A 16,074-nucleotide genomic window follows, 5' to 3' on the forward strand; every position below is an offset into this window, starting at 1 on the left:
CCACTTCGCTGAAACATTAGCAACAAACAAATCACTGAACGTAAACCCAGAAGTTTTCGTGTGAATAAGGAAAAAGCCAGTATGGCAGTGCGGAAAAGAACAGCAGTACAATTATGTAGATACAGCCAGTGCTGCACCAAAATAAATTAACAATTCTCAAGGCTAAAAGACCCCTGCAGCTAATAATTTTTAAATAGCACAAGAAAAAAAGGTCCTCCAGGAGGGCAGCAGGTAGCACGAAGTACATGGATTCTATTCAGTTAAAATATTTCAAAAAGAGGAAAAGCTGCACGGCAACATCTTCATTTTGAAGACTCTAAATTGAAAGGGGGTTTGTAAATTAAACAAAGCCAGTCCCAGACTTTGGGACAGCCTCGTGGCTCTCTGATACAGGATTACACTGTTGCATACAGCTGACCAGCTCCCTTAAAAAGCTGCGCAACTACCAGGGATACCAAAAAATAAAACAAAACGCCAACCTACTAATTTATAGGAATATCTGCATGTTTCTGCATTATTTCTCTGGACACTGGCCTGCTTACAATTCCCCAAATCTAGAGGGAAAAAAATGAAAATTATCTTTAGAATCAACGTGAGATACACAGAGCAACCCTAAGAACTTGCAAAGCACAGTACAAATTGTAAAGCTCTCAGATGCATGATAAGGTCGGGTCACAGTGCTTAAAGAGTCATATGTCAGGTAACTGCTAAAAGCAACCACAGACATAAAAGAATTAGGATGTGTTGACAAGAGGAACTCAAGTTTAAAGTATTTCCCCACAGCCCACACTGGGGGAAACCCATTCCTTGTAGTTCTGTAAATACCCAGCATGTTTTTGCTACAGCGTCCATCAGTGATATTTATACACAGTGATGACCTCATCCTCTAGCACAGTGAATGAACATGAGAGAGAAAAAAAATAAAATATTTTGGTTGTGTATTTATCAGCATTTGGGCTCATTTAAATACTACTCAAATAACAATTATCTCTCAGCTGAGCAGAGCATCAGGTTGGCAGACTGTGCTTCACTTCTTCTCAAAGTGACAATTAACCTTGATATCAGTCTGCAAAGTGCTCTATACTAGCAGCAGAATAAAATTATCATTATCGCATAAATCATAAAGATTCTACTGAAATCGAGATGGCTGTCATCTCTCAGCTATTTGTATTCAGTAAGGAGCAAAGCAGGTTGTTGCAGAACATCTTAAAAATGCGTCATCCTACAGCCATCACGTTGTGGGCTTTTGAGGCTGCATTTGTGGCTACCAAAAAATGTATGCCACACATATATGCCAAAACGCTCACAGTTAATATACATTATTAATTAAATCTCTCTCAGGGATGTTTGTAATGCAGGAGGTCACTATACTTGAATCTTAAATTTAAATCTGATTTACACTACAGTAATTCCAGACTCAAATGAGATTTGAGTCAATTATGTGATGCCTATCAGCTATACAGTTTCCCATCCCAATGATACTTGTGGACAACCGATCTTACTCTTCAAAGACAACAGTTTGCAAAATAAAAAAAGCCAAAAAAACCCCCAAAACTACAATTCAGTTAATGCTGTATCAAAATTCAAAATAGTCATCTTGCATTGATGCCTAATCACTGTGTTGATGGACTGTTGAGGAATGTACTCGGACAAACAGGATTCTAGTAGTTGTGCCCACAACAGCACATTCAAATGCTGCATTACGTAGATGCTTCTTCCCTTCTAGGCAGCTCAGATGTGGAGGGAAGGAAGAAAATTGAATCGTCATCTCTAAAAGTTTCCCACCTTCAAACGTGCAATGACAAGTGACTGTGAAAATGTTTACAGCTATTTTTGATATGACACTTCATTTTTGTAATGTACACACTGTGTGTCAAAGTGTTTTACAGTGCTTGCTGCTACCGACGGGACATTGCTGTAAGACACGGCAGTGAAGCAAGCCCTCTTTTAGAAATATTTTTATAGACTGACAGGCCTTATTTTATCTGTAACAGAGCACAAATAAGACAAACAGCTAATTACAGGGAAGCACGCTGAGTGTTAGGGATTCTCCCCATCACTAGAGCTGGCTACTTTCTCTGAGACAGACTTTGGCAGATCTTACACAAGTACCTGAGGAAAAGGAGAGGCAAGATGAAGAACCTGCTCTCTGTACCCTAGGCACAAAGTGACCCCAGAGGATTGTCTTCAGCAGGCGACGTGGCAGATTGTATGTAGGAGATACAAGAAGCCATGGTTGTGCTTCTGACCCAGCCAGCAAAATCAGTCCTCCGGGATGGGAGAGGTGCCGTGCCAAAAAGTGCACACCCACAAAGTGTTTTGAATGAGCAAGTCAGAGTGTATGAAAAATGAACTTACTCCAGTATGACATGGATCAAGGCTAACGCTTACCCAGTAATCAAAAGTCAGACACTCTTCCATAATAAATCCAGTCAAGAATGCCATTCTTTTCAAGCTATCCAACAAAATCTGAAATAACGGGAATGGTTCATTTTCATGCTAGAGACTCAGTCAAAATTCCTGTGCAACGTTCAAGCCCAGTTAACTCCAGCCAACAGTTTAACCAACCCACAACACTTAACAATTCCCATCCAGGGTTACTTTACGTTACTGCACGTTACTGCAAAAGGGAAGCGTCGATCGTAGTGGTTCTGAAACTAGTTTTCCTGTCAACCCACCCTGGCTGCAAGCCCCAAATTTGAAACTTCCCCCCTCTCCCCTGTCTGCAACCCTAGTCAAAATGCCACAGCTATGAGCTTAGCAATCAATTATTTATATCAAGAAATCTGAAATTGCAGGCTAGGCAGACATCTAATTTTTAAGTCATAAACTCCTCTGAAAATTAAGTATGTTACATCCATCTTCATTTGAAGTGTTATAACATGCCTAATATTTAGAGGTAATATATATATATTTACCCTATTTAGGCTGCCTAAGATATGAAATGGTGAGAGTGTACAGCATTTTTAAATTTGCTGGATGACACCTATGGTAAAATGACCTCACAGTTGACACCACAGTTATTCTAAGCATACTGCATTTATCTCCATTAAAAAAAAAATTAAAAAAAAATCTATTTAGCTCAGAAGTATAAAGTCCTAAACACTGCCTTCTTATGTGTAAAAAGACTAATCTTAAATTAGTGTAATAAAACACTTATTTGCCATTTTAGAATTAGAACACCTTAAAATGTAAAATAAATCCAGTTTGTTACTACAGGTTTATATACACCCATATAATTATGGCTGATGCAGAAGATACTGCACTGGTGTCATAGAAAGAAAATAATTTGCTTTGGCATTTTAGAGTTATAATAAGAAGGATAATCTCTACTAGATTTATGATGTATATTTTCAGTTGTCATTACTGTCAATACCTCCCAAACAAAAGTTAAATCGAACATCAGCTAATCTTGCAGAAATAAAAAGCCCTTCTCCACAAAGAAACAACCTGTACTAAAAATGAACATTTCATTGTGAAATGTCTACAGACAATCCAGAACAAATGCCTTTAAAAGCTCCAGATTTCATAAAGGCTAAGTTCAATTTTCATAAAGATAATACTAAATTTTAAGTGAAATTAAAAAAAAAAAAAAACCCAAACAACAAAAAACATCCAAACCAGAAAAAACTTGAGTAATTTAGGCTTTAAGTTGTCAGCTGTGTCAAGTGTTACTGAAAGAGTAATTGCTGTAACTGTGTACCGCTTATTCTTCAAATGTAACTCAATCTCCTAAATTAAGTGCAAACCCTTATATTCCGGTCTTAGCTACAGAGTCACCATCTTGGCCTCCACAATATTTACAACGTTAAAAGGCTGAAGTGTCAAGAAAGCATATTATCACTCACCTACAGCCTTCTCTAGGCACAGTATGCATCTCAAGTTAATAAAGGCCACATAAATATGGCTTTTGTACAGAGCAGACAGTAATTTATGTATTTAATTACATATTTCTCCCTAAAAACCAGAAACAGTTGGCGCTCTGCTATTTTTGTTAACATTAATCAGAGGAAACTTCAGATTCTGGCATAAATTTGACTATCGTATAAAAGGTAATATTTAAAATACATAATGCCTTACCACACAAACACGAGCTGCCATATGTGAGGCAGTGCTAAGCATGGTTTCTATTAAGCCGATACACAGTAACTGGCTTCTTTCCAAGCAACATGGAAGTGTTTAAAAAACCCTGTTTAATCCAATTCCACAGCTTTGAAACAAAAATAAATTGAAGTGCTGCAAGAACTGTTAAAATGAAAAATTAAAGGCATGTAAATAAGTGAAAAAATAAATTGTCAGAGAAAATGAAAACAAAGATTATTTCAAGTAGATAACTTAATTGTAATTAGCAACATTTGGCATGTGTTATGATATGATTCAAAGCTGCAGCCAATTAGATACCCCAAAAAGCTTGTAACAAAGCTGCAAATGTGTAACTACAGCATAAATAAGTTTTATTGCACACCAAGAAAACAGCACCCAGATCAATTTCATAGTTTGTTTCCGAAACAGTGTAAAGCATGGTCTGTTACCAGTTCATGAGCTTTTAGTCTTGAATTGCAGCTTTTCTGTCAGGAGATTTTGGAAAACAATTTCATTAGATTCAGACTATTAATTGTAAATCTGTACACATTCTGTGGATACCAAGAATAAAAGATAAATTACAGCATTGCCTTAGACTGCCATGCCTATGCAACAACAACAAAAAAAAACCAACCCAGCAACAATAAAAAAGCCAAAACAAAAAAAAACCTCAAAATAATAAAGTGCATAAGTTAACAGCTGTTAAAAAGCTGTAGAACTGTGGTATTGGAACTAAGAAGGATTGATTTTTTTTTCTAATAGATTTCCAAGGAGAGAGGAAAATGCTATTTTTTCTTTGGAAGGAATAAGAGGTACACAATGGCATTCAGGAAATAACATGAATTTGTCAGATGCTTTTTGAAAGTTTTCTTAAAAAGGAAATGATTTTTAAGCATTACATGGAAGATCAGAGTTCAAATTCTGATCAAATGTGGATGTACTTAAGACAACAGCATTAGGCACGTCTGAGATTGCACCATTTATTTAAGGAAACAAATACTTCATTATCAGTAATGCTGTCAGTCCCAACCAACAGAAAAAGTACCTTCCATTTCCCCCATTTATTCAATAATGAGTAATTTACTAAAGGGTAATGAGTCGCTAATAAAAGCATGTTTCTTACATGATTATCATGAAATGGCAGTGACTGCTTGTTCAGTGCAGCAGTACCTACTACAGTCACACTTTCAAATAACTCTGGTCTATCAAATTTCCGTAAAGAAATTGATCCTGATGTAGTTTTTATCCAAGACATTAGTCTACATTCAGAGGGGAAAAAAAAAAAAAAAAAAAAAAAAAAGGAAAAAACCCCACAGAAATAGCTGAATTTGAAAGCAACACATTTAGGTATTTCTTTGCAAACTCCTAACAATGATGCAAGGTCTCAGCCAACATGGTTTTGTTTCCCTTTGCTGGCAAGCAATCACTGTTTATTTAACACACTTCTTTGGGGGGGGGGGGAGTATGTGTGTTGCTGTTTTATGAGGATTGTATTGAGGAGATTACAAAAACACGCATATATATCAGTTTTATGTTATAAACCAAATTTATGCTCTTACAGGGAAAAAAAAAAAAACACCAACAATTTTGTTTAGCTACGTAAGAGAGGGCAAAAGAAACGTCTGTGGAAGATAGCCTGAAAAATTCTGGAGGTGAAAGCATTGGGGACTGCCCTTGTACTTCCTAGGAGACCGACTTACAAAGACCAGCTGCAACTCAATGTGAAACCACTGGAAGAAAATGTCTCTCTTCGGAATTCCCCATGCTAAAAGCATCAAAGAGTTTCTTTTTACCCTTGTTCCAATCCTCCGCTCCACCTTCCCCACACTTGCCATTTAAACTGGAGCTTTACTAATCTCGCACACCAAGCACACTGCAAATATCCCTTCCATGTCCACCACAGGCTCCTTTTTGGGCACTTTTCTGCCCTTTCCCACTGCAAGAAATGGGCAGATGATCATCACAACCCCTCCTTATGCCCCGATCTCCACACATTTCCCTGCTTCAGCTGTCCCATGGGGTGCTCTCTGGCATCCCTCCACCCTCCAGATCTGCACTCACACAGCACTCGCTGAAGTAACGTTATTCTTCTCTAATACTATTTTCTCTTTTCTTCTCCTCCTGGGAGAGTTGTCATCATTTGAAAACTGGGAGAACTGGCAGAGATCACGTGGAGGTATTCTTATGCTGGGAGGTATTAATGGGTGTTGTCAGCCAGTTCCTTACTTCATCATCAGTGAGTGAAGTTGCCGGCCCTGGCAAGCAGCCAGCGGCAGGCTCCCTTTACTCCCCCCCCCCCTTTTTTTTTTTTTTTTCCTTCTTTTTCCTCTCCCATCTTCATGAAAGTTCCTAAGGTTTCTAGCCACCAATGCCCGCAATACATCCTGAAGCTTTTGAGTGCAGCATCTAATCAATCCTGGTATCAGCCCACAACCACGAGCAGAAAAGAAATCAAGTAGATACTCAGAATTCAGTTTATTCAATGAAAAAAAAAAGAAGAAAAAAAAAGCTCAGTGCTGTCTAATATTTTTTCATATCAAACATACATTTTCAAAGATACCAGATCGCTAAAGAAACATCAGCTATATTTTGCATAGCCTTCCAAGTACACTGCATGTTGACACATGGAAGACCCATGAAAAGAAATATCTGTGTGTTATTTTTCCAAAAACAGATGCTTTGTGAACAACATGACATTGAAAGGTCTAGAGTCACTTTTCCAGTAAACATAAACATGTATTTTTAAAACAATGGTTTAGTACAGTTACGTGCTTCAGACCTTAAAGCATAAGTGACACTGTCCTGCACTGTCTTAAAAGAAAATAGCTAAAGGAATTAAAAGATCAAAAAGTATCAAAAAGTAACCTGACACTTTTCATCTGGGGTACTTCAAGGTACTAACGTAACAAATTTTAAAAACCCACCAGTTATAAAAAACAAGCAAGCTAACTCAAGTGATAAAATATAGTATAGTCACTATTATAAAATACAATCCCAGCACGATCGTTAACTTGCATATTCTTGGGACATGTTTCTTGCTGCTTTTGAAGCAGAAAGGGAATAAGAATTAAAAAATAAAGCAGTTGCAATGAGCACTCAAATATATTTTACATTCATTCTTATCCTCAAATGAATGTTGATACATCATAGATTTAAAAACAACAGGATTCTGCACTTCAGTATCAACCGCTTCTACGCGTATCTTTTTGATTAAGTTTTGCTATTTGCTGTAAATTCTTAAGAGGCCTAGACAAAGTCATACACAATTTTCTGTGTCACATATTCTCTAGAAGGTTAGAGAAAACTAGCAGCAGATCAAAGTAAACCTATACAGGCAGAAGGTAAAACTCCGTGGGTACTGTAATGTAATGGGAAGAGAGCCCAGATTCATACCAAGGAGGCTGGAAACGTTTGTGAGGAAAAACGTTCAAAGAAAGCATTTCATATTCGGTTTTCATCCCGCTCACACATTAGCATCACATACATCGCAGTCATGTGCCTATGGCAACAGGCTGATGCATTCCTAACTCAAACAATCAAAATCACTGATCACAGCTCCTTTTAAAATAAAAATATAAGCTGCTAGATTTGGGGGATTTTTTCCACTTGAATTTTGTGCCTAGTTCCTCCTTTGGTGAAATCCCTATTAGAAGAAATAGGATTAAGTCTTTCTTTAGCCAGAAGAGCCACTATACTCCCATACTCCTTCTAAGTGATACGACAACCATGAGTATGGTGCCAATCACCCTTTGTGCTTCCAGAGTTTTATGAAGGAACCGGCAAAAAAAGACACGCTATTTTATGCCTACGCTGCCCTGAAGTTTCTTCTTTGGTTACAGAGCAAGGATGCACCTCACTTAAGCAGCCTGTGCATTCTGCACAAGAGTAAAAAGAACTCAACAGGCATTTCAACGTTGTGAAACAGGTAGTGGACCCTACCTGAGCGGATGCAGTGTTACTGAGCAAGCGCTCAATGCTACTAAAATAATTAAGTAAATTCTCTGTGCAAGCTAAAGGAGACTAACCAAAAGAGAAGCAAATTTAGGTTAAGCAAATTGCATTAAAAGAAGAATCTTTCCAGCACCCAAGAGGAATCAGTTTTGCATTTTGCATTTGGAGAAGGCATTACTCTGCTTTCTCCAAATAGTTTCACATTTATTCAAATATTTTAAGGAAATGTATATAACCAAGATTGTTCAGACACCCTCCCCAAATCAAACTGATGTTGTGAGCGTACAGTTTAAAAAACTGTAAGGCATCTCTTCGCTCATGTAGGAAAACTGTGTGAGTGTCCCAGGTGCTTGTGTGTGTGTGTGCGCACATAGGGAAGAGGGGAAGACTTCCTTAACCAAGTTCCTCGGGCAAGAGGGAAGGAAGGAGACTGGAGTAGGCCAGGGCAGCACAGCAGATACTTGCTGTACCTGCTGCTCTAGGTCCCTACACCTCCGCCTCTCCGCATCGCAGAGCAAGGCCGACAATCTTCTCCCTCCCAGTCTTCCTATGAAATTGTGCTAACATTTGATTTCTGCTCCTGACGCTCATGTCACCTCCTTAGCTTTAAAGTAGCACTAGGCAAGACTTTAAACAAATGGCCACAAGAACAATAACTTAAACTGATGGAATTCACATAATCCCTTGGAGTTGTAAAGGTCATGGCCCCATTGTTTCAGCAAAAACCAAGACAGAGCAATATTGAAGAGGAACGTCGGACTCCATACAGTCATTAACAGCGCAAGCGACATCCATGAGGCATGCTGACCTCTCTCCCCAGGCCAAGCCGAAAAATTTGCTATTCCATTTGGCTCTTCTCTACATCGCCCTCCCCTTTTCCCCCCCAAACGTGGTTTAAGTCTTTTCAGTGTGATTAGTTTTCATAAGCAAAATACTAGGATCAGATGTGTTGGTTTTTTCTCAATTTTGCAGAAAGTATAGCAAGCAAGGAATTAATGTAATGATTCTAAACTAATAGAAGAGATAAGACTACATGCAGGGTTTTCAATTGATTGTTTTGCAATAGGAACCAGTCAATTTGCCCACTAAGCTGCACAGTCCTTTAGATTTCTGAGCCTCAAGCATCACCCACATTTCTACAGGGAAAAAGTAGTAAAATGCATACACATAAAAGGAATTTCAGTAAATACACAGAGAAGAGGAGAATGGCGACAAATATGCTAGAGAACATCAAAGGAAAACACAAAGAGGAAGACAGGGAACAACAGTGACTTAATAGGAAAATTTTGAGCAGTTGCTCCAAGTGGTGTCCACAGAGAGCTGCTATTCGCTTTGTGCTGGCTCTCCTTGTTTCCAGCTGCTAAGTTCACATTGAAAGAAGCTAAAAATACATTAAATACTTTCCAAATACTATTTTCCCATGTAAGCAATTGGTATAAGTTGCCACAGAGATGTTGTTCTCTTGCCAGTGAGAAGGGAAATAGTATACAATGCTGACAATAGAAGTTGTATACTATGAAATCTATTGTCTCAGACAAGATGCAGTCCAAAATATGGGAAAGTTTGAAAAGGCATTATTTTAGCTATAAGAATTCCCAACTATTTCCCTCTTCCAGCAAGGCAATAAAGGAAAATGATATTTAAAGATGAGAGTTTTATCGCCTATGAGAAAAGGTATGTTCTGCACCACTCAGAGGCATAATATGTGCAACATTTCTAGCAATCAAGCTTTGGTATTTCAATGAGGAAGGAAACAAAAGAAGAGTGGCAAACACCTACAATTTGGGTATACTGTCTCCTGACAAACTAAAATTTCACAATGCTGCAGATTTAAAATACAAATGGACCTGCTTAGCACTCAGGACTCCGACAGAAAATTCAGCTCTATACAAAAGTAAAGTGGGGAGGGGGAGGGATGGGACACAACACATACCAAAAACCATCCAGTTCTTTCTGTTAAATGTGAAGTATAACAGGCTTTTTTATGACATGCCTTCCTCCAAAAATAGCAATGATTACACTGCTCAACTCCCACACGTCCCCCAGCTTAACTTTCTGACACTTAGAACATTATACATTCTCAGTCCTAAGGAATGATCCAAAGTTTGGGGAGTCAAGAGGACTTTCCATTGCCCAGAACCCAAACGGCAGACTATGAAATGCAACAATACCTAGGGAGGCAGGCAACTCCAATTTCTTATAACATTAAATCTTCTTTTAAAGCCAAATGTGACAGATTTTTTAGGAACTCTGAAATCCACAGCTTACCACAGTTTTGGAAAGATGCTGCAAGTCGCAGCAGCGATAATCTGCCAATTAAAAGGCACATGTGCAAGCAAGACTTTTTTTGTCATCCAGACAAACAAGAAGATTATACAGCCTATTCTCTTCGTGGGGATGAGGCAGGGGAAGCGTTAAGATTGCAGCTGCTGCGGAAGTGGAAGCTGCAACTCCCTCGGAGCTTGTACGGACTGTGTAGCCTAGCATGCCATTACCCGGTGCTACTGTACTACAGATACTGTTCCATTTAGGGTTTTTTCCTGAATTAGACAAACCTGAAGCTTTGGCCTGCTGTAGTTAATGGAAAGTCTTGCAACACATCTTGCAATATTCCACCCAAGTTCCAATTCAGCTCCATATCCTGCCTATCAGGAGTTCCTAAATAACTACTTAGAGGGTATTCTTGAATAATACAGCTTTCCTTCACGTCTTCTGTTTTAGTTTTGACATTTATCACATTCCTATTGCCCAATCACGACTTATTTTATATATAAAATAGGTCACATAGTGAAGATAAGCTGGAATCACAACCATTTCAAGTAGCCTACATCTGTAAGGAAGTTATCTTTACGAAATATGATTTTTTAATAGAAAATCTAACACCTGTTATAACAATGATGTAAATTTCACTAAACCCAAGAAAGAACGTGTAAATACTTTAGGGTAAAATATACTGTACTATAGCTTGGCTTTCTTCATTATGCTGAAGAATCATGTCTGGCTGATGTATTTATTTTGTAATGTTTAACTATAATAGAAAATAGATGAAGTTCAAATGAAAACACTGGTTAGACTATGTCAACAGAGCATAAAACTAAATGAGGTGATTCCGTATTGACTATAAAAACATATTTGCTAATAGTAAAGCTACTAATGGTTATCTATCAAGATCACAACATGAAATAATTCCACATCTTAAGAACCGTGTTAAAGCACCAGACACATGAAGTTAGATGTAATTTTCTGATTTTGCAAAACATCATCATGCAGTGCACATTATTGCTATTTTATCATTAGTATAAATAATTGAAAAAAACAAACAAAAACCCCCAAAACCCAGGAAAACTCCAGTTCGCTTCTGTTTTTTTTTTTTAAAATTGCAAGTCACCAATGAGCTTTCCACTAGGACAGTCAATACTCACTTTACACTTACTAGCAAAAGAAAATCAAATAACAGTATCTTGTAGACTGAAACAACTGCTTTGTCACAAAGGGAAGGATTCAAAAAACTAGAACAAATGACACTGCTGTAAAAACTATAAGCCTTTTAGACTCAGTTCAAAGACTTATGCATTCTTCTACAACAGACTGAAGTTTTATATTCATCTCAGCAAATCAATCCACTAATAGGCATCAGTCATCAACACCTAAGTAAAGATCTGCCATTTGAAACAGCTTTGATGTGATTGAAGACTCACACACAGTCGTAAGTATGACAGAACAGCTTAGCCATTAAAATGTTTTATCTAGCAAAGAACTGTTCATCCTAATTGACTGAAATACTCTTTGAACGCTATTATTGCAAGGCTACTTCACCACACAGCGCTTTAGTACATAGCCACTTGACTTATATCTTGAGATCCAGCACAACCACATCAAATCTTGTTAGAATATTTTCTCACACATACTTTTATCAAGAGACCAAAACAATAAAGCTGACTGTCATTTTTACAACCAGTTGCTTAGTTAATTCGATACTGAAACGTACTGGGATTCATTATAAAAGCTGCATGCAATCAGTCGTTTCTATCAATCTCTCTTTTTACTGCACTAATAGAATGAATCCTACTAACCACATCAGTTGAAATGGGTTGGCAGGACGGGGTGGAAGCTATTCCTCCTCACCGAGTCCGACCTCTCAGCGCGAGAGGTGCGGTGGCAGGGGCTCCTTTAAGCAGCGCTGTGCAGCCCTGGCCCAGCTCCAACACTGCCCATATGTCAAGCTGACAGATAAGAAGCCAGAGACAGCCATCTGAAAACAACTGTAGACCGCCCCAGCCACCAGGCAGCCGGGGTTTCTAGGCCTACCTCATTACTCATTTCAAAGCCAATTTTAAACACACCGAAAGTAAACACACCTGACCCCCCAAAAAAAGCCGAAACACAAGCACAAAGTCATTATTAGAAAGGCTATGCAATCATATACTCTATTTCAGGAAGTTTCCACTGAATATCGTAATTGATCACCAGAAACACAGTCAGAAGATTAATAACAGTCTGCGCCTATAACATTTTTCCTTCTTCATTATATTCACAGTGTGTTAACAATTTGCAAGAAAAAGGAATCAAACATACCAGCAACTGCCACCAAGATTACATTTTACAGAATCAAACAAAATGCTATTGATTTAATACCTCAAATGAAGGGTGACTTAATTTTTGCTCTGTATCTATTAACGCATCATGGAGTTCATCAGTTTTTAGGATTACTTTTGTTACCAGGAAGTATGTCATATCAATCCCTTGTATGTAGGCAAACACTACCTATCAGCTTTTATTCCAAAATTACTAAGTAACCAGCACACAGGAATAGCTAAAATTTACTCCAGTTCCCTAAGCAACTTCCATAATTCCACATACTCCGTTTCCATATACCAAATTAATAAAATCCAGGTGAACTTACCTACAGTTTGGAGGAGGGTCTAATGTAATTTCTGCAAGTTCCTTCTGAATTCTGAAGAGGAAAAAAAAAAATAGTATCAGGACTTTTTTGTAATGTATTTCTTTCAACTTTATGAACATTTCTATAGCAATCAATAATATTAAAATATAATTCTTATAATCTCTTATGGAAAGCTGATGGCATAAGGTTTTATGAAACTGCTCAAGAAAACATTGAGCTAAAAATCAAGTCTTTTCTGAAAAAGAAGTCTCCAGTCTGGGACAAGTTATGTCATGAGCAGCCACCTAGAAAATCCCACCTTTTCTATAAGTCAGGGTCTCAGTGCATTTGCTCACACAACAATTAAATGTCTCGTATACCCTCCTTCCCTATTTTCCCTCTGCGTATATGCCTCTGTGCTGGTTTTTCACAGTAGCTAGTATGGGGCTATGGTTTGTATTTGTGCTGGAAACAGTGTTGATAATGCAGAGGTGTTTTTGTTATTGCTGAGCAGCACTTACAGAGTCAAGGCCTTTTCTGCTCCTCACACCACCCCACCAGCGAGTAGGCTGGGGGTGCCCAAGAAGTTGGGAGGGGACACAGCCGGGACAGCTGAGCCCAAATGACCACAGGGATATTCCATACCATGTGACGTCACGCTCAGTATACAAAGCTGGGGGAAGAAGAATGAAAGGGGAACGTTTGGAGTTATGGCATTTGTCTTCCCAAGTAACCATGGCGCGTCATGGACCCCTGCTCTCCCAGGGATGCGTGCACCCCTCCCTGATGATGGGAAGCGGTGAATGAATGCCTTGTTTCACTTTGCTTTTGCTTTACCTACTATGCTGTCTTTATCTCAACCCATGAATTTTTCCTCACTTTTACTCTTCTGATTTTCTCCCCCATCACAACTGGGGGGAGTGAGCAAGCGGCTGTGTGGTGTTTAGTTGCCAGCTGGGGTTAAACCACAACACCCTCATAGCTCTTGCTCCCCAGAATATTTAACTTCTTAATGTGTCCTGTACTGGCAGGGCAAAAAAAACGACTTCAGAGGATAGTTGTCTCTCACCCTCCTGGAAAGAACCCATCCCCATCTTCTCTATAACTTCCTCCCGGGATATTATGGGGCTGCTATCAGGTCCTCCCAAAGCCTATCCTCAAAAGGGAAGCACTCCAGCTCCCTGGCCAGGCTGGGGACCTGCCACTGGACCTGCTCCAATGCATCTTTTCTTTGTACTGGGGATCCCAAGAACTGGGTACACATTATTCCAGATGCAGTCTAATGAGAGCTGAGTAAAGGGAGACAAATCACTTCACCGACTGACTGTGCTCCTGTTAATACAGCCCTGAAGGCAGTCAGCCTTCCTTGCTGCCTCATGTTGAGCTTGCTCTCTGCCAGGGCCTCCACATCCTTCTCAGCAGAGCTGCTCCCCAGCCTGTATTGCTACGACAGGTTAGTCCTTCCCTCATGCATGATGTTACATTTCTCCTTGTCAAATGTCATGAGTTCCCTGTCAACCCTCTCTTGCAGCCTGCCGAGGTCTGTCCCAGTGTGTACCAACTGCTCCCCCCCAGCTTGCTGTCATCTGCAAACTTGAGAGTGCGCCCTGCTCTATCCTCCAGGTCACCGATAAAGACATGGAGCTGGGCAGGTCCAGTACAGATCCTGGCAGTACTGCACTCCTTACAGGCATCCTGCAGGAGGTCTTCTTCCAGGCAGAGCAATTTTGTTGTTAAGGATTTCTGGATATTCCCAGGCTGATGGTCCCATGCCAAGCACTTGAATCCCTATGCCGCATCTGCATCTGGCAATACAGGCTCTTTTCCGTTATACCGGTGTCTGCATGAGAACCAGTGCATCTCCCTCTGAAGAAATTTAAACATGCAGAGTAGGAGTTTACAGAGTTCCCAAAGGAACTTGTAGGAGTTTCCAGTTCCCAAAGACTTGCCAGAGTATGATGCCATAAGCAGGACTGCAACAGCCACCTTCCCTACAAACTACACCCAAGGCTTTTCTGTAGCCACCCAAGGCTTCAGTGCAAAAACATGAGCATTTAGAAGAAGGAAGGAAAAGAAAAACAATTCAATGTACTCTCAGTATTTTCTTCTTCCCTTCTCCTTCACAGGATTTCATGTACAGGAGCAGACTCCTATTCCTGTTATCCCCTACACTAAGAAAGAAACCTGCATGATAATACCACTCAAATGCCTGAGATACGTGCTCAAGCCACAACCCAAAAGCTCAGGCCTGACCTGAAGTACACAAATATCTTGTTAAAAATGACTGCCACCCATTTTGCACACAGGCAAAGAAAACAGTTTATCAAAATAAACATTCAGTTATATTGGCATATATAAGAAAAATGAGCAGTTCAATTCTCTATATGTTAAGATCCAAACACAATCTTACATGCTAAGGAGTCTCACAGCCACTATCAAAATTCCCCTTATGCCACTATGAGATGATTTTATGGCTATAATGAATAAATGAACCAAAGGAAGTAGAGAAACTCCAATCCTTTATCATTCACATTCTGAAATAATTAGGACAAACGTGGGCAAGATTTGTAGGTAGAGGTAATAAGCATTTATCAGACCAGCCAACATCATTGAAAGGATAAAAACATTCTTTCAGATGCTTATCTTTTCTTCTAACCTCTACGCACCCCAACCTTACATACACACACACTAGTTACTCCTGTAGAGGGGGAGAAATTCAATGTTTATTTGCTTTTTTACTCATTGAAATATTTACATCTCCAGTACATAGAATTTCCCCAATAAATATGATTCTGTCTTGTAAAAATACAGGCACAGTCTGCTTAATCAATATTTGCAGCAAGTCATTGTAGTAACACTTAAAAAGCACCACATTTTTTAAAAGGGAACATCTGATTAGTGAAGTCTAAGCACCACAAACATGTTGCTTTTAAAAAGTTACTCCATTTTAACAATCCTAACAGTTCACACCTTTTAGAAGGGAGATCTTACAAGCGTGGGAGATGCTTAAAATATTTCTTCTGTATATGACAATTTTCTACTGTGTTTTTGAAACGTATACTATCACAACTTCAAATCATGGAAACCCTAGGTAGTATGGAATTTTCAATTTCATGTTTTATCAATTGTTTTGCTCTTTCTGCACTTTGGGAAGTTAC

The 16,074-nt window shown here is 39.0% G+C and overlaps 1 protein-coding gene across 2 annotated transcripts in view; it reads right to left on the reverse strand.

The window, feature by feature from the left end:
• LOC141466395 (ubiquitin-conjugating enzyme E2 E2) overlaps positions 1 to 16,074 on the reverse strand; it is a 216,946-nt gene that overhangs the window by 190,199 nt on the left and 10,673 nt on the right. Inside the window, exon 3 of one of the 2 annotated variants that reach the window (XM_074150296.1) lies at positions 12,938 to 12,988. The exons of the other annotated variant lie outside the window; for it this stretch is intronic. Within the exon in view, the coding sequence (XP_074006397.1) occupies positions 12,938 to 12,988 (51 nt within the window). The remainder of the gene's footprint in view (positions 1 to 12,937; positions 12,989 to 16,074) is intronic. 2 annotated transcript variants of the gene reach the window in all.

The sequence above is a fragment of the Numenius arquata genome, chromosome 7 (assembly GCF_964106895.1).
Source record: "Numenius arquata chromosome 7, bNumArq3.hap1.1, whole genome shotgun sequence".
NCBI classification, from domain to species: domain Eukaryota; kingdom Metazoa; phylum Chordata; class Aves; order Charadriiformes; family Scolopacidae; genus Numenius; species Numenius arquata.